This window comes from Eleutherodactylus coqui, chromosome 1 (assembly GCF_035609145.1).
Source record: "Eleutherodactylus coqui strain aEleCoq1 chromosome 1, aEleCoq1.hap1, whole genome shotgun sequence".
NCBI classification, from domain to species: Eukaryota; Metazoa; Chordata; class Amphibia; order Anura; family Eleutherodactylidae; genus Eleutherodactylus; species Eleutherodactylus coqui.
This window is the reverse complement of record NC_089837.1, coordinates 64,323,749-64,346,892: the sequence shown is the minus strand read 5'-3', so window position 1 is coordinate 64,346,892 and position 23,144 is coordinate 64,323,749. Positions and strand designations below refer to the sequence as shown.

Below are 23,144 nucleotides of genomic sequence, written 5' to 3'. Positions count from 1 at the left end.
GGGTATCAGCTGTCAAAACATAACGCCCTCCTCCGATCCCACTCCATACAAACCAAGTGCTGAGAACGTAACTATGCCCTGGGATGTGAAGGAGCTAAAATAAGGACACAGACAAATACTGTGCTAAATGATCAGGCGTTGTATGGAAGTATGGCGATAAATACTAAGTGTGAATAGACCTGAAATATATGTTTAAAGTAATGTGGCTGCCGTTTTATGCACACAGCTCCTATACAGGACTGTATCTCTCCATGGTAACCGACTATAAACTGATATGCATCCATCTCATCTCACTATTTGCTATGAAAACCAGAAGACTTAAAACTCAAAAGGTGAAAATAAGGGAAAAAAAAAAACACACACAATTGAAATTTTTCTTATTTTTTTTATTTTACTCAAGAAAAATATTTCTTATTGAAATCTTTCACTGCTGAGCGGATCACCAAATCATGGTCAACAATATGTCACACGGTTCTCCAGAAGTGAAAGGGTTAAGGCATGAAGACAGACGAAAAGCAAACAAAAAAGAAAAAAAAAACAATGAAATAAAAAAAGTACCACTAATCCTCATCTTTCCCCAATTCTACTTCCCTCGTAAACGTTATTCAGTAAGAGATTGTCTTAAAAACATAAGTCATCTTCATGTTAGGGGTTAAGGCAATGTAAGCGTCGGGTTACGTGAAAAGTAATGATGTCTCTCCGGGATGGGGGAGTTACTCTGCAGGAGGAGTAGGGGCGGTGTTAACACTAAAAGCGTGGGAAGAGACCCGGGAGGGTTATACGTCCTTCTGTGTTGGGATGTAAGGCGGAGGAGGGTCCTTCTCCTTTTCTGGCATCTTTATGGCCATCTCGTATGTTGGTAGGATGTACTGCAAGAAAAAAGTATTGGTCAGCACGATCATCACAATGAGATTCATGGGCTAAAAGGTTTGGGAAGATAACGGAGGCGAGGAGGGTCAGTGGTTAGGGTGTGACTAAGACTCAAGAACTAAGTGGTTTCTTCCCACAGTGGCTGCAACTCAAGCTCCCCAGCAGCCGAATAGTAAATCTGCCCATTGGGACATAATTTGCTCCAATATCAGTAGATACTGGACCTCTAGGGAGAATGGGGGTCTACGCCAGTGATTCCCAACTACAGCCCTCAAGGCACCCCAAGTGGTCATGTTTTCAGGATTTCCTCAGTATTGCACAGGTGATGTAATTATCGTCAGTCCGCAGACATTGCCACAGGTGTTCTTACTATGGGATATCCTGAAAACATGATCTGTTAGGGGTCTCTGGGGAGTGGAGTTGAGAAACACTGTCTAAAGTAGTGATGCTCAATTAGTATCCTTAGGCCGTACGTGCCCAATGTACAAGAGGATTTGTGTCTTCCTTGCAGGCCCATAGGGATGATTTTATTACAGTAGTAGTGCTAATGCCCTTAGCATGATGAGTGTACTTATAATTAATGGTCAGAGTGTTAAAGGGGTCGAACCAAAATGTAAAGTTCTGATCAGTGGAAGTTTGACCCCTGGAACCCCACCGATCCAGACAGTCCCTGCATGAGTGAAATGAATGGAGCGGCGGCGTGCATGTGCAACCACTACTTCATTCATGTGGGGATCTTCAGGACCCCTGTTCTTGGGATCAGTGAGGAACTCAGCAGTCAGACCCCCCACCAATCATGAAGTTATCCCCTATCCTGTGGATAACTTAACACTTTGGTAAACCCCTGTAAGGTGCGGCAGCATGTGACTTATTTACGACCTGCCTAACGCCGGACATATTAATCTGCGGTTACCTGTGGAGGGGTCTCGAAGGCGGGATACACGGCAATCTCAGGCATGTTCCTGTTATTTATGTACTTGTAGCAATTCCACACACAGTTGATCAGGTAGGCCTGCAAACAGAAAACACACAAGTTATGGAAACAGAAGACAGACGAGCAGAAAAGAATGGATCCAGCCAAGAGAAACTTGTAGCAGAGGACGCAGGACTTCTCAAATTCATAGCCATATGGGATCATTTTCCAGTCCTCGGATTTTCAATCGCTGCTAATCTAAAACATGCGTGCTTCCTCCCAGCTCACTTATATCCTCACCCCCTCCCTTGTTTTTCTCCTCCCTCTCGCTTCTTCCTTTTTCTCCTCTTTTTGAGTCCTTATACACGGGACGACCTGTCAGGCGCAGATACCCAACAGGTTATCCCAGCGATGATCATGCCTGTGCTTTTATACAGGAACGATCATCGCTCAATGAATGGAGGCAGAGTGGCTGGACGTCGTTTCGGCCTGCCCATCTCCACTCACAGCAAGCAGGCAGTAGTTAATAGATGAACGACTGCCTGTATACATGGGTTGATTCTATTCGTTCGGTCTCTTGGCATGCATAAACTGAATGATGAATTATCGGTCGCCGTTCAGTCTGTGCATGCTTTGACACTCAATGACAAGTGTTCCGATCCTCGATCCGTGTAAAAGGGCCCTTCCTCTCTTTGGTTTCTGCTGGGCTCATAGGTTACGTTGAGCGACGTAACCTTCCGAGCTTGATGCTCGTTTGAGTATTAGCATACTCGATGGTGCTTGCTACTCGAGCGAGCATCACGCCATGTTCGACGAGAGAGAGAAACAACAACAAAAAAGGCTCGGCAACTAGCGGGTCCCATACAAAAATGCTCGAGTCTCCCATTGAAGTCAATAGAGTTCGTTACTCAAACAGAGCTCTCGAATTTTACGAAAAGCTCGACTCGAATAACGAGGACCCGAGGTACTCGCTCATCTCTAGTTACCACTTGTGCTGAGTAATGGATTGCATATGAAGTAATACAGGGTGTTGATCTGCAGTTCCTTTCACACCGAGTGAGAAAACGCTTGAACAAGCGCAGTCAGGTTACGCAAGCAGATAATGGTTTACATTTTGTGGTTATTCGCTCTTTTCACTCAATTGTTGGTCTTTCAGGGACTGTGCCGGTGATTGTGAGCGATTCAATTTCCTTTTTTTTCTCTCTTTAACGTCTTGCAAACAACTAAACAATTACATATTATGTCTGCATAAAACGAATGATAAGCCAATGAATTATCGTTTGACATTTGATGAATGAGTGCGTTTACACTGAACGATTATCGCTCAGATTGGCACAATCCAGCGATCTTTTGAACGATAATCATTCCCTGTTAAAGGGTCCAAGTCTCAAGAGGAGATCCGTCAGGGAGGCTGCACTGGCAGTTTAGATTTCGGCCCTCATCTCTCCTCTCCTGCACTCTTAGCAGCCAATTTATGACCAAGACAGAGAAACGTGGTTGTAGTCATACACCAGCTGATAACATGCAGAAGGGAGATCAAAAATAAATTGTCAGACCCAAAAAGGTATACATACCTGTAACCAGAAAAATTGTTTTACGGGCTTATTCCGACGTGCGTATAGCGGCCGGGTTTTCACGCACGGCCGATAAACGCTGTCTCTCTCTGCAGGGGGAGGAGGTGGGCCGAGCGCAGTGCACTGAGCCCCCGGCCCCTCGCAACTATTTCCAATGGGAGGGGGTGGGACAGAATTTAGCTCCACCTCCATCCCACCCATTGCAAACAGTGGCGAGGGGCAGAGAGGGGGCTGGAAGTCGAGGACAGCAGCAATGCAATGCGCAATGTTTTTCCAGGAAAAAGCATCACTGACACTCAGAAATTGCGTGAGCAAAAATAGTATATTGTCAAGATTTTCTCACGGTGATTTAACGCTCGTTAGGGTGAAGGAGTGCTCATGGTGTAGTGCCTTTCTGGAGATCTCTACTCAGTAAGGTTGTGTTCATACAATGGCTGGAGACTCCGTGTGCAGATAAGACAAGATGCCAGATAAAAATAGTGCAGCATGCTCAAGGCCTGATGAACTCCATTCTAGTAGATGGGGTCCGTCTGGCACCACTTCTGAGTCTGGCATGTGCCTGATCTGGAACTTCTGTCATCCCCCCCTCCCAGCAGGATGGAGACAAAACCCCAAAGCGCTTGTGTGAACCCGACCTAACAGGAATGTTTCTATTCTTACCTTTAGAATAATTATTAATGCCCCAGCGACCAGGACAATAAACAGGAGGCAGCTGGAGTCCATCGCAAGCAAATCATCTTTATATGGAAACTGCGGCTGGAGGGGAAACAGAGGAAAAACTATATTAATATGTAGCCACACCATTTGCATCGCCATTTCTGGGAGAATATGTTCCACGACGAGTCAACGTTCTATACAAAGGGAATAAAAAAAGCAGCAAATTCAACGTATTTTTGTGTTTTCCTTTGTTCGCCGTTACCAAACAACTTTAAAAGTGGTTGTCCAAGTTATTTATCGTAAATAAATGGGTCCTACATGGTGAAAAATACTACAACCAGCTTATAGTCCTCTTTCCCAGCTCCCTGCTGCGTCCAGCGACACCTCTCCATATATGTATATAGGCTGCAGCAGCATGTGCACAGGACGTCACTGGCTGCAGCAGGCGGCGACGTCCAGTGCATAGGCTACTACAGCCTGTAAGCAGTACATCAGAAGGAAGACCCAAAGCAGCGGTCACAACAGGGAGCCGGGAGAGGAGAGAATTACCTGGTTTGTCACCATACAACTAGCTACAGTGTAAATAAAAGACAACCCCTCTAACTTTATGCTATGGGTCATTACAAATATGGGAAATAAAACTATTTTTTTCACTTTTGTACAATTAAAAAAAAAAAAAAAAAAGTTTTCTTCTAAAGGCATTTTTACATCAGCGCCTTCTAGGAGCCATAATTGTGTTGGCGATTCTGCAAAATAAAACCAGATGTTTCTATTTTTGGGTACTTCTATTTTAACTCAATCTTTTTGGGGGGGGGGGGGGGGGCTGAACATTGGAGAACAGGAAGATGCTTATGACTTGTTGGTCTTAGGGGTGACCCCCACCGATCAGCAAGTTATCCCCTATCTTTTGATTAGGGTATAACTTGCGACTCTGGGACAACCCCTTTAAGGGGTTAAAGAGACACATTTCCATAATTAAAAGCTTGTTCTCAAGTCAAATTGCTGTGAACGGCTTTGAAGGATAAGACAGTTGGGTGTTCTGGAGTTTCAGGCGAGTTAGAGGATCTTAAGACAAATGTTCTGATCTGTTGACGGCGTCTTCTGTGCAGAATGTATTTTAGCAAGGAGCCGAGCGCCAAGCACTAGAAGATCTGAGTGCGGCCAATATATGTATCAGATCTACACTTATTCCAAATAATCCCCAACGACTGCAGCCAGCAGAATGCACTTACCAACTGCTCTAAATAGTCCTTGATTCCCGGCAGGTACGTAAGGGAGCTGATGGAGAGCAGGCACGTCAGGGCAAAATCAAACAGCTGGTAGCAGAAGAATGGGATCAACCAGCCACCGCGGTGCTGAGGGGAAAATGATAATAGGGGTTACAACTTGTATCACAACCCGACACCCCAGCTCAGTACATGCCCCAATCAGGGTCAGGGTCCGACATAACAGAAGTATCAGTTTGGATTGCCTATCCTCTCCAGCTGAGCTGCGTTGTGTCGTTTGTATCAATTCTTCACAGCTTTAAAGATCTCTGCTTGCAGTCAGTCAATGAACAAAGAGTCGTTGTTTATGGATCACAGTGATAACTGTACTATAAAAAGGTGTATGGTCCGACATGTCAGAATCCTTGCAGAGATGTCTGAATGAGGCCGCTTTCACATCTGCAGAGATTCTGTCGCAGATCCGGGTGGGGAAGGAAAAAAAAAAAAAAAAAAAAAGAGACGGAAGGAAAAGCACTTTTTCTTCCATCCACAAGCCAGGCGGAAAACGGACAGATTCTATTATAGTCAATGGGGTCCATCCGGCACTGTTCAGTTTCATCCAGAAACTGAGCAGTTCGGCCGCAGGGATTCCGCTTTCCTGCTCCCCAAAAGGAGGAGGAAAGCAGAATTCCCTACGCAGATGTGAATTCACCCCAATTCATACATGTCCAAGTGTTTCTGCAACGTGTGCATGGAAGTGTGAGCTTCATTCCCGTGAACAGGTAATCGCTGACATTTCTGCAACAACGTTGCAGCGTGTGAACATAAACCTGAAAAGCTGTGTGCTCCTCACATGCATGTAGGCGAATGGTCTTCCTGGATGCCGTAGGATAGATTACATTAACCCCTTCATGACATGGCCTATTTTGGGCTTAAGGACGCAACAATTTTTGGCAGATTTTCTTCTCCATTTATCAAAAGTCATAATTTTATTTTTCTGTCGACGCGGCCGTGTGAGGGCTTGTTTTTTGCGTGGCGATCTGTAGTTTTTATCGGCATCATTTTTGGGTACATAGACTATCGTAAAACGTTAATTTTTTTTTTCATGATAGCAGGGAGAGAAAACGCATCAATTCTGCCATAGATTTTTTTTTTTTTTTACAGCGTTAATCATGCAGCATAAATGAGACATTCCATTTTTTCTGCGGGTCGGTACGGTTACAACAATACCAAAATTCTTATATTTTTTTTAGGTTTTTCCACTTTTCTGCAATAAAAACCTTTTTTGGAAATCTTTTTTTTTTCTAAATCGCTGCATTCAAAGTCCTGTAACTTTATTTTTCCATGGATGGAGCTCTATGAGGGCTTATTTTTTGCGAGACGAGCTGTAGCTTTTATTGGTACCATTTTGGGGTAGATACGTTTTTTTTTATCACTTATTGCGTTTTTAGTGAGGCAAAATGCTAAAAATTAGCATTTTGCCTGTTTTTTTTTTTTAAACACTTTTCCGTGCACAGTCAAAAGCATGTGCAGCTTATTGTAGACATCGTTATGGACGCGACAATACCAAATATGTGGGGGTTTATTTTATTTTTTTTTACCTTTTTTTAATGCTAATCTGAGAAAAAGCATTTAAAAAAATGGTTTTTTTTACTCTTTTTTACATTTTTTTAATCTTTGTTTTTTTTTTACAACATTTGTGTCCCTCTGGGGGACTTTCACCACAGCCCTGATGATCGCTGTGATAAGGCATGGGAGGGCTACTGCCTTGCCATGCCTTATCGCTTATACTGTGATCTCAGGCACTGGCAACACAGGACGCCAGTGTCTGGCGTCCTGTTGCCATGGTGACAGGCCGGGATCTTGCGATAACATCGCGAGAGCCGGCCGAAGACACAGAGGGAGCTACTTAGATCACGGCAGGGAAGGGGTTAACAGTGGGGCCATATCTTCGATGCCCCCCCCCCCCCCCCCCCCGCTGTTGCCCGCTGCGGGATAGCGCGGGATCATATGTGATCTCGTGCTATCCCCAGGACGCAAGTTTACGCCATGTTGCAGGAAGTACCAGCCTGCCAGGACGTAAACTTACGCCCTGGAGCGGGAAGGGGTTAAAAATGTGCTATTAATGGTTATGACGCAGATTATTCGGCTGTTTGTAGTACTCACAGTGATCGCTCCGTAGACCATCATTGCACTCATTGTAAACATCAGCAGGGAGATGGCAAACAGGACGCAGGCGTTCTCTGCAAAACAAGTCAGTAGGATGTTAGATTGGTCGCAGCTGCAAGCATGAACGCTGTGCTGGTAATTACACGCACTTTTAGGGCTTATTCAGATGACAGTATATAGGCCGGGTATTCACGCCCGTCCGATATACGGTGTCCCACTCTGCAGCGAGAGGAGGATGGAAGTGTCGGGAGCCGTGAACTGAGCTCCTGCCCCCTCGGCATTATTTGCAATGAGGGGGTGGGACGAAAGGGGAGCTAAGTTTCAAGACTTAGCTCCGCCCCCTCCCATTGCCAATAATGCCAGGGGGTTGGAGAGGAGGCGGGAGCTCAGTTCCTGCTCCCGGCACTTCCAGCCTCCTCTTGCTGCAGAGAGGGACACTGTATATCAGCCGGGCATGAAGGATCATCGTTCAGATCATGGGAAATTGAATGATCATCATTCAATGTAAATGCCTGCAGAATGTGAAAGATCAATAATGTGTTCACTTATCGTTCGTTGTTCAGATCGTGCGGGCATAAAAAATGTGCCAATAGAGGGGGGAAAACAAAGCAAACAAACACGTTTTTCTTCCATTGCATAACTTAATTCCCAATTCATCGAAAAGATAACAGCTGAACATAATTTTTTTTGCAAAAAACACTAGCCTAAAGCCCCATTTACACGCAAAGACGAACACTCAAAATTCATTCAAAAGACAGTCCGAGTGATCATTTTGCATAAACTACTAATGAGCACTAATTGCCATTAGTACCGTAGCTGGTTAACTTTATTTGCATGTACTTAGGGAACAGCTGGTGGTCTGTTCTCTAAATACATCTCCTTTGTTCTACCGCGGGACTGACAGGCGAATTCAATGTTATCAGCGCTGCCTGCAGAGAACGATCCCAGCTATCAACTAGCCTATAATTACATTCAAATGAGGGATGCCAAGATGAAAACTCTGCTCCAAACAATTTAATTACATCGCCGATGGGTCTATTTATATGTAGTACCCCCACTACATTTCCCTGCATACCACCGACGTCAGGTGAGGGCTGACACGTTTTTAACAGTATGCAGGACAGCACTTCAATGTCCGAGGGTGTTCTGCATATGTATGCTACAGTACGCAGAACAGCTCTCCACGGGAGAGATGTCCTGCATACTGTACCATACATGTACAGAACAGCCTCCAATATCAGAGCACTGCCCCTCATACTGTACCATACATGTACAGAACAGCCTCCAATATCAGAGCACTGCCCCTCATACTGTACCATACATATGCAGAACAGCCTCCGCCATCGGAGCGCTGTATACTGTACCATACATATGCAGAACAGCCTCCGCCATCGGAGCGCTGTATACTGTACCATACATATGCAGAACAGCCTGTGACATCAGAGCACCATTCTGCATAAATCCTCACCTGCCACTTTCTCGGAGGCATAATAATTTCCGATAACTTCATACTGAATGTCTACTGTCGGCACGGTGTCCGGGTGAGTGACCTTCACAGTCAGGAGGATTCCCATCAGCAGGTTCACCACCTGAAAGAGAGAAGATATATAACGTTACACCCCGTGAGGCAATAACAACCCGAAATGATAAAAAGCAGGCTTCATGGATTAGCTGCGGGGAGGAGCATACACCAAAAGATGGCGGCGCATAGAGAACCGATGGGACAGCAGACAGGTACGATATGTGACTAATACTGGGCACTCAGAAAGCACTAACACTAGAGATGAGCGACCGTGCTCGGCCACGCCCCTTTTTCACCCGAATACCGCGATTTTCGAGTACTTCCGTACTCGGGCGAAAAAATTCGGGGGTCGCCGTGGCGGCGCGGGGGGTTGCAGCGGGGAGAGGGAGAGAGAGAGGGCTCCCCCCTGTTCCCCGCTGCTACCCCCCACGCCGCCACGCCTCCCCCCACCCCCGGGCGCACCCGAGTACTTTTCACCCGAGTAGTGAAGTACTCGAAAATCGCGGTATTCGGGCGAAAAAGGGGCGTGGCCGAGCACGGGCGCTCATCTCTAACTAACACGTATTTGTACATTTTACGGCTTCACAGTGACACAGCGGCTTACCTTAAGGGGTTGTCAGAGGATAAAATTTTTTCTTTGGTCGGGCATGTGATAAAACAAAAGAAGCCATACTTACCTCCCCTCTTCCCCTGGGAAACCACCAAGGGGCTCGCATGAAGATCCCGCTGCCAGCACAGACGGGAAGTCAGGTGCCCACTGCGGCCAGAGGACTCTGTCTTGTGCAGCCGCCAATCTGCCGCTGTGTTTACATGAATCACTTCCACAGTAAACGCAATAACAGACTGTTACCTACAACTCCCAGCATGCATAGAGCTTGTCTCCCTGCTGGCACTGTAGCTCCGCCCCCAGCTCACAGGTCCTACAACTACCAGCACCAACCTCCCTCTCACTCAGAGAAAGCTGCTGAAGCTGACAGACCGGGCCGTCCGGACCTCTGTGAAGTCGGCACCCCATCTTTCACAAAAGTTATTTTCATAAGTTCTGGATGCACCCCAAAGAGTTCTGGAGTTCCCAATTAATTTTAAAAATAGTTCTAGCGAATTAAGCAAATTAAAAAAAATAAAACAACTAATGTATCTCTTCGGTGCTAACTTCAAAAACTGCTATTACTAAACCAGTGAGAACTTTGTAAATATGGGTTCTAGAGCGTCGAGCAGTAAGTTTTCTTCAGAACTCTTGAGGTGCTACCCAGAACTCTTATAAAATCGCTGGATTTTCAAAAAAATTATTTACACAAAATACCTATAATAAAATTAGTTATGTGTAAATAATTTTTTGGGAAATCCAGCGATTTTATAAGAGTTCTGAGTAGCACCTCAAGAGTTCTGAAGAAAACTCTTACTGCTCGAAGCTCTAGAACCCATATTTACAAAGTTCTCGCTGGTTTAGTAATAGCAGTTTTTGAAGTTAGCACCGAAGAGATACGTTTGTTGATTTTTTTGCTTAATTCGCTAGAACTATTTTTAAAAATAATGGGGAACTCTAGAACTCTTTGGGGTGCATCCAGAACGTATGAAAAAAATTAACTTTTTTGAAAGATGGGGTGCTGACTTCACAGAGGTCTGTCCGGGAGTCTCAACTGCACATGAGTAATGCAGCGCAGTGCTTCCTTCCATTCCTGTCCTCCCATCATGCACTGCTTACAGGAAGTTGGCGACTATGGACAGGAGAGGAAGTAGCAAATGCAGACAACATGTCAAAGGAAGTGGAGAGATTTTTCAGGCGGAGGGTCATGTGACATAGATAGAAGATGAAGAAAGTAGCAAGACCGGGTACAGTGAGCCTATAACAACATGACCTATTGTGATGTACATTAGATTTTAAAATGTTACTCTGCACCCGGAATACCCCTTTAAACATGTTTTCCAGCAAAAATAACTTATGATCCAACCTAAGGATAAGTCAATTGTTGGGATCCACCACCCAGGACCCCTGCTGATCAGGTGATCCGGCACATAGCCAGTAGTAGACAGCACCATATATTGTGCAGTGGCCGGGGTTGGTAGTGCATAACTTTTCCATTGAATGTGAGCTGTGCTTGCAATACCATACCAGACCACTGCACATGTACGGCGCTATCTGCTTCAGTCTCTGTGGCAAACAACTGTTTGGCTGGGGTCCTGGTTCTTTGTACCCTACCCTCTGGACAGGTCATCTATTACTTAGAGCTGGAAAGCCCCCATGTCTGTCTGCTTTAAAAAAAATCATTTTGTTAGAAGGTTCCCCCCAAAACAAGCTGATCCCATGGTGTCACATTCTGAACTCCTAGTAAGCAGCTAGAGATCTGCAGCACTACCACAGGGGATATAAAATAGTATATGGCGCCCAATAGACTTAACAGGCTGCCCATGTAACCCACCCGCCCGCTCCTCAATAGAAGCCCTTTGCAGCTACTAATAGAGGACATTCACCTCCTACACCAAAGGCGCCATTCTCACGCAGCTCTCCACTTCTGGCCGCAAAGTGACGGCACCTCAATAACGGGCCATGTGGCCACTACTACTACTCACCAACCAATGTGAGCTGCTGATTGGCTGCAGCCGTCACATGTCTCCGGTGTCGGAGATATCATTGCTAGCCCACTGCAGCAGAATACGACAGCAGCGAGGAATGGATACCGAACGGAAGCGATACGGGACAGGGGGAGTAGAGCATGCCTTTCATTTAGTCACCACTGAACAGCCTTGCTACTTTTTCTATTTGGACATCCCCTTTAAATAAGAAATTCTGTAACATGAGCAAAAATGCATTTTATAAACCAGACGAGGGACATTGTGTACCTAGAGATAGGACAGACTGAATGTTATCTCCAGCACCTCCTCCAGACACATTCATATACGCATGTCTGACTGATAGCAGCGGCTCCTTCTACAAAACTTCACTTATTTTGGCTAGGTTTTCCGTTCCTTTAAGAGCGTGTCGCCCCCTTAATTGACTATAGGTGGGCAAACAAACAAAAAAGGTTCTCCCACAGCTGTGACTATCCATACCACCATGTAAAAACATGCACATTGGGTGATGATCGGGTACAGCTTTGCTCTACCCATTTGTCACCCACTACAGGCGAGCGGAGTATCATAGGAGTTCACTGCGGCTCCATTCCTGCCGTTCCCAGGCAGCGGCCTCCTATCTGAAGGGGAAACACATTTTAGGTTGAGGTCAGTAAACAAGTTCCACGCCAGCGCAACAAACAAACTCCGCATACCACAGCGCCCGATGTAACCTCCAACGGTGCGGGCGAGGCCAGAGTGCCATTCAACTTGTGGCTGGCACCTAACGTTCTATTTAGGTCACTAATACCTGGTTGCGCCCTCCAATGGCCGAGGCTTTCCAAATCTGCGACAGAACTGACCTGCTGCGAGTTATGCTCGTGTGAGCCCGGCCCGTCTCGGAAGGAGCTGCGCGGCCCCGGGACTCAGGCCTCGGCTCCGAGTCAAACTTCATGAACTAGATATTGGAGTTCACACAATTAAGGGCTCACTCCCACGGCCGTGTACGTAGAAGGAGCCGGCGGTCTGACAGAAGGGCTGCGTATTAAATGCCGCACATGCATTACATATGTACAGCGCTGAATACGCAACCCATAGAGAACAAAAGGGCTGTGAAATAGAACATACGGTCATCGTTTCCCGCAATGTATTATACGCCAATGTGAACGGATCACTGAAAATCAATGTACTTGCATTGACTCCACTCACGGCGTTGGATTTTTATGGGCGCAGCGATACCAAATAGGCTTTTGCTTTTTGTATTGATATTATAAATACGGGAAAAGTTTTTTGTCTTTTGAAAACTTAAAGGGGTTGTCCCGCGAAACAAAGTTGGGGTATACACTTCTGTATGGCCATATTAATGCACTTTGTAATGTACATTGTGCATTAATTATGAGCCATACAGAAGTTATTCACTTACCTGCTCCGTTGCTAGCGTCCTCGTCTCCATGGTGCCGTCTAATCTTCAGCGTCTAATCGCCCGATTAGACGCGCTTGCGCAGTCCGGTCTTCTCCCTTCTGAATGGGGCCGCTCGTGCCAGAGAGCGGCTCCTCGTAGCTCCGCCCCGTCACGTGTGCCGATTCCAGCCAATCAGGAGGCTGGAATCGGCAATGGACCGCACAAAAGACCTGCGGTCCACCGAGGGTGAAGATCCTGGCGGCCATCTTCACAAGGTAAGTAAGAAGTCACCGGAGCGCGGGGATTCGGGTAAGTACTATCCGTTTTTTTTTTTCAACACATGCATCGGGTTTGTCTCGCGCCGAACGGGGGGGCTATTGAAAAAAAAAAAAAACCGTTTCGGCGCGGGACAACCCCTTTAAGTAAAAGTTTTTATTAATTAGAGAGAAAAAAAAAAAAAAAGAGTTTTGTTTTTGTCTCCATAAAAGGGGACGTGACCGTGCGATCCACAGTATTGCATTATGCCAAATTCTGCCAGGCTGTCTATCAAAGATGTGCCACATGTACAAATTGTCTTCTTTGAAAGAAAATGACCATAAAAAGATCAGTGATGACTTTTTTTTTTCTTGGGATCACTTATGCAGTATAACGCAATACCATAGTAGTGCATCATACCACTTTCTATAAAGACGCTCCACAGTAAATTCGTTATAACAGCCCTGGAGGGTCTTCAGAAGACCACAGCCCGCCATAGAAACCAAATGGCACCTTTTGTCTGGTCGCGCGGAGAGGGTGAGGGGTTTAGTGGGACGCTGAACGCTAATCAAGACATTTAAATGTTGCAGTCAGAATTGCCAGTGGCATTTATAGGGTTAACAGCAACAACCAGCACGACCGCCGATTGTGGCGGTCACGCGCGAGTGTCAGCTGTCAAAGACAGCCAGCAACCTGCCATGGATGGAGGCCAGGAGCTGCTCCCTATCTCGCTCCAAACAAACTCCGCTCGGCCAGAAAAACCTGTACGCCTGGGGTGTGAAGGGTTAAACACTTAGTTTACTTACAGCCTAACATGCATCTCTATACATTTCTAGCCATAAAATTGGTCGTAAAGTTCTCAACCGGCAGTGACTCATCTCCCCGAGGCCAACGGATTGGGCATGTTGACATCCAACCGCCCGCTCCTCATCTTCACCGAATGTGCCGTCAAGGGAGAGCTAGGAGGCCCCCGGACACACTGGATGATCGCTGCTCCGGCCGCAAATAAGATATGCATCTAATGTGTATGTGCGGCTGAGACTAGTCTAATGATTCTTAACCCCAGGATAGGTCATCCATTTCAGATCGGCGGTGGTCTGTCGCTCGGGAGCCCCACCAAACAGCTGTTTCAGTGTTCACCAAGCACAGCGCAGTACATTGCGTAGCGACAGGGCCAGGTGAGCACTGTCTATCCTATTCACTTGAATGGGACCGAGCTGCTCTCAGGCCCTGCGACCGAAGAACAGGTCATCAAAGGGTCCATGGTGCTCCCCGAACGATGCAGCCACTTCAATCATCTGATCGATGGGGGTTCCCAAACAGCAGACGGCCCCCGGTCTGATACGGATGACCTATCCTGAGAAAGGTGCTTAATATTAGAGAGTCCTGGAAAAAAAAAAACTTTAATCCTGGCTATAGAAAGTCACCTGCAGACCGCTGGCAGATGCAGCTAAATATGGCGAGACCTGCTGAGGATGGTCACACACACAGTGGATCTGCCAACAGTCAGCAGATAAGTCTCATGTCCAGCTTTAGTGGACACTATAATACACTGCAGCTCCAGTATTACTGCATACATTACTGTAGGCATTCTCCTATACAGGACGGCCGGACAATTGTTTGCACAGGTTCAACGACGCTGCGCTCGTTTATTGACATATCGCGGAGGCTCAGAACTTGTTCCACCACATTCATGTGAAATCTGCTGCAAGCAATCATCTGCTGCAACTGAAGGGCGGGGAACAAAACCAGAAGTCTACGAGAAGTCGGCCTGTGAGGTGGGAAAACGAAACTGCGGACAAAAAGAAGAAATAGAACCCTTGTCAAAACCATAAAAAGACAGAAGTCTGGCAAACTACTATCTTCAGAGCTTTCGATGATTAGAAATGCTGACCCATCCGACCGGCATCTCAATGACACGCCGATACGACCATAAAGTATTAGAAACCATCACCAAGTAGGATACTTTGAATGGAGGTGGGCTGCTGGAAGAGATACCCCGGCGGGCTCTGTCCATCCATTCACCGAGCGATCGTTACCCCTATGCCAAAGTACAGAAGCGATTATCGTTGGGGCGACTGACGGGCGTTGAACACACACACACTAGACCAAGGTCTGCCAAAGCCGTTAACTTTGGTAGGCCCAGACAACAATCTAAGACCCCATTTACACTGACAGATAATCGCTCAAAAGTAGCTCAAACGACAGTTTGAGTGACAGTTTTGAGCGATGATCTTTACATAGTCTATAGTAGCTAAGTAGCTACTTAAGAGCTATGCAGGCAGAGCGGACACCGCCGCTATTGCTCAGTAAACAATACAGCTGTTCTGCCTAAGCAAACAGCTGTATTGTTCTCTGCGATTACAGCCAGCGTCCGGCTGTGAACTAACAGCAAGACACAAGCTGAAAGAATCTTATCAGCACTGCCGACTGTGATAACAGCCTGCAATGCTGATAAGAGTTCATCGCTCAATTCAAGAAAACTAGAATCGAACGAGGAACGACTCGTGCACAAAAACTGCACGACGTCCATGCATTTAGACACAACGGTTATCACTCAAAAGATGGCTCTGAGCGAATGTTGAGAGAGAATCGTTGTGTCCAAATGGGCCTTAAGGCTCTGCTGCACTAGTCATCCAGGAAGATGCCAGCGGGCAGGACCACATTATAGTCAATGGAGTTTGCCTGGCACGGTTTGGTTCACTCATTGGATGGATCTGTTCTTTGCACGGATTCCGTATTTTCTGCCCTAAACTGAAACCTAAAAGCAGACGTGATTAAAGGTCAAAGTGTATGGAGACCTCCAAACGTCAGAGGGAAAAACGAGCAGGCAGAGCGATTTCAACATGCCTTATCCTTTTGTGGTCAGGGGAGACAGAGGTGTCTGGCAATGGGTTACTCCAGTCTTCCCATTCTGAACACCAGAACACTCGGTTGAGCCGAGCATATGGGGGAAGTCGGGGAAATAGAGCATTCGGCCATCATGTGTGCCCAAGCCTTAAGGGCCCCTGCTACACGGGATGACTTACAGGAGCATTAGTAGCCAACAGCCGTAGCAGCGATACCCACTCCGGTGCTTTCATTACCCAGTGAGATCACCACGGCCGCCCGCCTCCATTTACAGTAAACAGGCAGTCTTCATAGACTAGCAACGGCCTGTTCACATGGGGCAATCGTCGTTCCGTTTTTATGTGTGAACAATGTATGATGAGCGAATGACTTATGGCTCCTCATCCAGTCGCTGGCAGCATTTACACTGAACGGGCATCGACCAGACTCCGCGATCCAGCCAGAATCTGAACCATTACACATGAAGCGTTACCTACCCCTTGCAAAGTGCAAACAATCAGTCAATAGACCAGCAAATGCTCGTTTATTGGCTGTTTGCCTTATTTTAATAAGCCTAAGAGCGTTTACCATGAATTACGCTTGCGTGTTTTGTGCCTGTAATACGCGGTAACAAACTCTACATTGCTGTCAATGGTGTTTCTTACAGAGCGCAAAGTGCGCGGGAAAGGAGAACGCGACATGCTCTATTTTGGCATGTACCAAGCGCGCATACACGGCAAGATAGTGTATAGCTGCCTGCAGACAGACGGGACGGAGAATTCTCGCAGCGGGATGCGGACCCGTGCCTCTGCACAGACCCGCGGCTCACCCGCTCCCGGCGTCTCCTCTGCTCTGCTGCGTGCCGGTTGCTGCCCAGCCGGCGTGTCACTTGTGACGTTTCTGTATGTGCCTCAGCGAGACCCGCACAGAAATAGGACATGCCGCGATTTGTTTTCCATGCGTGTTTTCACGCGGACAGATCGCGGCCGTCTGCATAGGATTGCATTATCTAATACAATCCTATGGCAGCGGGCACGGGCGGAAATTCTGCGGGTAATCCCACCACGGAATTTCCGCCCGTGTGCAGGGGGCTATGGGGAGGTGTCAGCACGCAGCGCATTGTGTATGGCTATGTGCTCCCCGCACGGTAGACACGCCCGCTTGTACAAGAGCCCTAGATGCTCACTGGCTGGTACTCTATCATGTAGATAGGCAACATACCAACGACTACTTTATGGGGGGCTAGTAAATGCTTGTCTCCCACCTGTCTGTGGAAAAGCTCATTTACAATAATAAATCTTTCCAAGAACAGGGCATGACTTACAGGCGTACATCTGTAAATTCCCCCGGCGGTACGCAGCGAGACTACTTCTGTAAAGTTTACCAGTCTGTCTTTAAAGGGCTTTCCCACAACTTAAAATAGCTCCAGTGCCACTCTGTACTTCCTGGCTGCTGCTGAGCGGGACATGTGACTGCTGCAGCCAATCACGGACCACAGTAGTGCCCTTCTAAAGCCAGTGATTGGCTGCAGCAGTCACATGTCCCGCTCAGCAGCAGCCAGGAAGTACAGAGTGGCACTGGAGCTATTTTAAGTTGTGGGAAAGCCCTTTAAGGGTCCTTTCACACGACTTCTGCTGTTTCCAGTGTCGCCCCCTTGCTTGCAGGAGTATACAGTACTTTTAAATCCCCCTCATTAGTGCGCATACATCTAGTATTTCTGCAAGCAGTAGCAAACCTGCGGTCTCAGCTGTGATCCCACCCTTCTCCCAGCACAGCAGGGGCGCAGATAGTTTTATAAAAGAGAGGTTTTGCACACAATAGCCGCTATTCATGATCCCTCCAAGAGCTTCTTCACTCCTTACAACACAAAGCCGCGCTGATCGTTTCTCTCGTCAAGGTCTTAATACAAAGAAGTAAGCAAATACCGGTCGGAGGTAAGAAGTCACGGCGTTGCCAGACTAGTAGCGCTGCGCTCGGAAGCCCCCCGTAACCCCATCGGTCTCTAATGCAATTATTTCATAGGAGGTCCACATTGTCAGCTTGCAGATGGATGTAGTACACCGTGGCCACTCTTCCATAATGAATTACATCCCCGATGGGACAAGCAAGACCATGGCCATGTTAGCAGGACATCTCACCATGTAAGCCTATAAATAATTGAACTGTTCGCTCACCGCCAAGCCTGAGTCCGCTCGTCACCAATCTCAACCGACACTCTTAATTTGGCTCGCATTGGCCTACAGAGCACGTCTGGAGGTCCGTTCAGCATACAGACAACCCAATAATTTCAATGAACACAGTGTAATGCTTCATTTCTCCTGTGGAGGTGCTGCAGGAAAAAAAAATAATTTCCCAAGGACCCTTCCAACAAGAGAAAAAAAAAAGGGGGGGGGGGGGGGGAAAGAACAGATATCCTCTCCCAACTATGCGCTAGCTTCAAGGAGTCTATGACCCATGGGCGGTACAGCAGATACGTTCAACATCAAAATACCGGGCTGCCGCTGGAACGGACTCTCTATGTATTCTGCTTACCTTGAAGCTCGACAGGAAGGGGGTTTACAAACATATGCAAAGATCTTGTGACCACATGTTCTGCCATCTTTAGACGTCATGTCACGGGGAAAATCAGGCCCGCCGCGGATTCTTCATGTAGAATCCGTAGCGGGTCCCTCCTGCCCCACGGATATGAGGCCTGAAAATCAGAATAAACTCACCTGCTCCGGACGATGCAGATCTTCCCTTCTTCGCGGCCGGATCTTCTTTCTTCAGCCCGGCGGATGTGCTCGGCACACCCGTTGGGCCAAAGAAAGAAGATCCGGCCGCGAAAAAGGGAAGAACCGCACGGTCCAGAGCAGGTGAGTTCAATTCAGGCGCGGGTCTTCTGTGGATCCGGACGGCTTCCATAGGCTTCAACAGAAGCCTGCAGGAGACCCGCACGAAAATGTAGCATGTCCGTATTTTTTCCTGCACGCGGATCCGCGCTTGACGGGAAAAATGACATCCGCAGGTATTTAATTACCTGCGGGTGTCTAATGCATCCCTATGGGGCGAGGATCCGCGTGCAGGAAAAATGCTCCGGATTTTAATTTTTAATTTCCCTGTGGACATGAGGCCTTACAGCATGCAGGAAGGAGTGCAGAACTACATTAATATCCCTTAATGCATGATGGATCCTGCAGGAGCGACTGATCACAAAGCAGCCGCAAACCTCTTGCAACGGCGCCGGCTCATCTCTTATTCAGGTTCTCCTTGCCTTGCCACCAAGGACGCAGAGCTGCTACTCAGCACTTCCCTGAGGTCTTTGCAGCCCCTCATCAAGACATCAATACTACAGAGAGGTCACTTAAGAGACAAGGCGGTCTCATGGGAAGAAGTGAACAGGAAAAAACACAACTAGCGCTGAGCTGGTCACCGGAGGATTTACAGCCGCGTCAGAAGCTACATTGTGCAGCGGAGCAGCAACTTGTGTAACAAAGCGAAGACGACGTTACAGCGAGTTACATCAGCGCTGACGGTCTGTAGTTACTGCGGACCTCACAAGTCGGTTATACCACCGCAACTCGCTTAATAGACAAGCTGAATGGTCACTTTATTAGAGACCCCCATTGAGGAGTACATTGGACCTCCGTTGGTCATCAGGACTCACTGTGCACCCATCCACAGGTACCAGAGGACTTCCGAAAACATCCCCCCCGCCATTACTGCACCTCCGCCAGCCTGAGCTGTCCACACCTGACAGGAAGGGGTCAGCGATCCATGCTGCTTGCAGGACATTTTGACCTTCCATCGGCATAGGAGATGTTTTTCCGCTGCTCAGGGATATGATTTTTGCCCGCTGGAGTCTCATCTTTCTGCCTCTCAGGCCGCTTTCACAAGAACGAGAAAATGGCGTGAGATTTGTGCGCTGTGAGATGCACGCATACGAACCTCATTCTTTTGTACAGGGTCATACACAAGCGGCATGTCGTATCTTGGGGCATTGCCTCGGAACGCCTCACATCGCCCGTTGTTTTCAGTGGTGCCAACGCAGCATCGCTACCCTGAACACAAATTCCTCGCATCCGCAGGGACATCGCATGTTGGCGGACATGATATTGGACAGAGTTTCACGGCCCAATATTGCACTCGCCTGCATGAAATTAGCCTTAGACAGTAAAGGGGCCAGAACCAGTCGTCTGCGGTTATATGCCATCCGGACTACGTAACAATGCGTTGTGCGATCAGACATGATGGTTGGGGCACCAGCGTTGTAATTGCTTTAGGCCGGATGTGTGGGCCCGGCCTTACAGCGCACTGCGTGCTACTCTGAACAATTCTTGACGCCTTTCACCAACATCATGAAGTGCCAGGGGTCATTAATAAAGCGGAAATTCAGTGCAAATCCATAATATGGCACACAACCCGCTACTATACTGCGAATGACGATGCTGTACGGTCCCTCGAAAACCTGACACCTCCCATAGGTACCATATGTACACCCAGAGGACTCTGTGCCCCATAACAAGGTCCATATGTACAGCCAGAGGACTCCGTGCCCCATAACAAGGTCCATATGTACACCCAGAGGACTCCGTGCCCCATAACAAGGTCCATACAGCACAAATTACTGTAAGAGTTAATACTGTACTGTAATACTGACTGCCTCACAGGGAGGTAAGGAAACCCCTAGAGGAGAAGATTAGCATTGCACCAAGGATCTGTACTCTGTGGAGACGCCATATGGTCGTGCAGAGTGTAAGCAGCAGCGGTGCAGCACATGCGCTGCCGCTCCATTCGAAGTCTATGTGACTGATGGCCGCGGGACGCAGCTGTGCCAGGTCTGCACTGGGGCTAATCTACCCAAGGACAAAATGATTGGGCATGTTGAGATCCAGCTGCCCGATCCTCATCCCTGCTGACACGTCATGGAGTTTCCTTCTAAGGTTTTATTCAGATGAACGAGTTCGAGCTGCAGTAGATATCGCACATCCGAGTATTTATGTCATGTGGCCCCCGACTCCGTGAAGAGCCTGATCAGCTGTAATGGGTGGTCCGTAGAAGGGAATGTGGGCCTGAGAGCTAGTCAGACCAAGTAGTGATGCCTCCCTAGGACCAAGGAGGAGGCTGCAGCCAGGAAGGCCCACCGCACTTCTTGCGGCATAGGAGGTGGCATGCTGGAGAGAAGACCTGCTGCAGGAAACGGGGGGGCTCCGTACACAACGCCATCATTGGGTCTGCTATAGACGGACCTCGTTAGTCCCCACACATCTCCACCGGGGGTCACCAGGCTGACCTTATGAGTAGTGACGCGCCCTGAAGGGCCAATGGCGGCTGGTAGTAGCCGGGGTCACATGTCCTGCGCCGCTCCACTTCTTGTCTTTTATAGTCTCCGCTCAACGCAGAAGTATAATGTGTGTACCCACCCCATCAAGCATCCATCTCTCGTACCCCTTTTACCAGCCCACGCCCATCTCTCATGCTGCCCCCTCATGCCATCCTATATCCATCTCTCGCGCCATCTCTCCCTATGTGCATAAGCCTCTTGCAACTCCACCCCATGCCCGTCTCGTGCTCCTGCCTCACTACCTCATACCGGTCTCTTGCGTTGCCCCCTTGTATCATCATACCGTGTATCGTGCCCCCTTCCCTCACCGCCCCATGCCTAGCTTATGCTGCCCCATTGCTACAGTCTCCTGCCGCCCCATGTGTATCTCACAAGCCCTTCCCTCGCCATACTATGCCCGTCATGTGCCCCCTTTCTCGCCACCCCATACCTCTCACTTATGTTGACCCCTTTCTACATCATGCCGGTCTCTCGTGCCCCCCTTTCCTCACCGCCCCATGCCGGTCTCTCGTGTTGCCAACTTGCTACATCATACCAGTCTCTTGCTGGCCCATGCGCATATCCCCGGCCTTCCCTCACCACACCATGCCCATCTCTCACACCACACTTGTATGAGGTGGCAAGGGGGCAACACAAGAGACCAGTCCCTCGCCCCCTTCCCTCGCCGGTCCCTCGCCCCCTTCCCTCGCCGCCCCCACGGCCGGTCCCTCGCCCCCTTCCCTCGCCGCCCCCACGGCCGGTCCCTCGCCCCCTTCCCTCGCCGCCCCCACGGCCGGTCCCTCGCCCCCTTCCCTCGCCGCCCCCACGGCCGGTCCCTCGCCCCCTTCCCTCGCCGCCCCCACGGCCGGTCCCTCGCCGCCCACCATACCATGATCATCTCTGGCGCCCCCCCCCCCATGTAAATATACTATGTTCATGATCCCCTTCACCATCCCATAACCAGGTCTCACACCTCCTGCCACCCAACCCCCCCAGTGCTGCCCCATTGCCAGCGCAGCCCCCACAACCCCTCACTTCCCTGTGCCCCCTCCTTACCATGTACTTGGTGCCCAGGATGATGGTCCCGGTGCGGACATGGCAGCAGCCGCAGCACCGCGTGCTGTACAGCCGGTCCCGGCTCCGCTTCAGGTTCATGTCTGCTCCTTCTTCCCCGCAGTCCTCCGTTACTGCTGCTTCTCCTTCTGTCTCGAACGTCAGTCGCGTCACACGTAACGTTCTGCGTCATCAGCTATGGGCGGGGGCAGGATACTCTGAGCGCCATCTTTGTATTTGGCAAACTACTCTTCTCTGATACGAGCGGCCATTTTGGAAACTGGAAAAATTCAGAGCTGTCCAATCAGAGCCTACTTCCAGTGTTGTTGTAACGTGTGTGCCGGCCGCCTGGTGTCGCTCCCCTGTGATGACAGCCTCTGACAGTGCTTGGAAACTTTTTCTTCCGCACTGAACTTTATAAACTTATAATTAACCCTTAGGGCTCGGCCTAGTTTCTGGGTGAGCAGTAGTTTTTTTTGGTACATATAAAGAATGTTTCTTACTGTTTTTTGTTGAGCTAAAGAGCCTCAATTCTACCATTTTTTCTTTATGAAGTTCACTGTATAAATGATGCGATAACGTTTTTTCGGCGGTTTGCTATGATTACGAGCCTTTTACGGCTTTCTGACTTTTGCACAATAAAAACTTATTTTAGAACAGATACTTTGTTTTCGGCATCGCTGCATTCAAAGTCCCAGAACTCCATCCAGAACTGTTTTTTGGGTGGAGCTCTGTGGCGCTGTAGTTTTTATTTGTACCATTTTGGGTTACATATCACTTTTTTCATCGCTTTTATTGCATTTCTTTGACGTGACATGGACAGCAACCAAAAAATCATATTGG

The 23,144-nt window shown here is 48.3% G+C and overlaps 1 protein-coding gene across 1 annotated transcript; it reads right to left on the bottom strand.

Moving 5' to 3' along the window:
* Positions 1-365: 365 nt before the first annotated feature.
* LAPTM4A (lysosomal protein transmembrane 4 alpha) lies at positions 366-22,470 on the bottom strand. The gene is made up of 7 exons (XM_066596895.1): positions 22,305-22,470; positions 8,857-8,977; positions 7,386-7,462; positions 5,247-5,369; positions 4,018-4,113; positions 1,784-1,882; positions 366-869 (listed from the first exon to the last, which is right to left on the bottom strand). Exons 1-7 carry the CDS (start codon positions 22,401-22,403, stop codon positions 777-779), a joined length of 708 nt encoding a protein of 235 aa, XP_066452992.1. The 5' UTR covers positions 22,404-22,470; the 3' UTR covers positions 366-776.
* Between the last annotated feature and the right edge of the window lie 674 nt (positions 22,471-23,144).

Bases quoted from the DNA above. Each gene is read 5' to 3' on its own strand.
- LAPTM4A (XM_066596895.1), bottom strand. From the start codon at position 22,403: ATGAACCTGAAGCGGAGCCGGGACCGGCTGTACAGCACGCGGTGCTGC. The intron at 8,978-22,304 runs GTAAGGAGGGGG...TCTCTCTTTCAG, and splicing joins TCCTGGGCACCAAGTACATG to GTGGTGAACCTGCTGATGGG. The intron at 4,114-5,246 runs GTAAGTGCATTC...TTTCCCCTCCAG, and splicing joins AGGACTATTTAGAGCAGTTG to CCGCAGTTTCCATATAAAGA.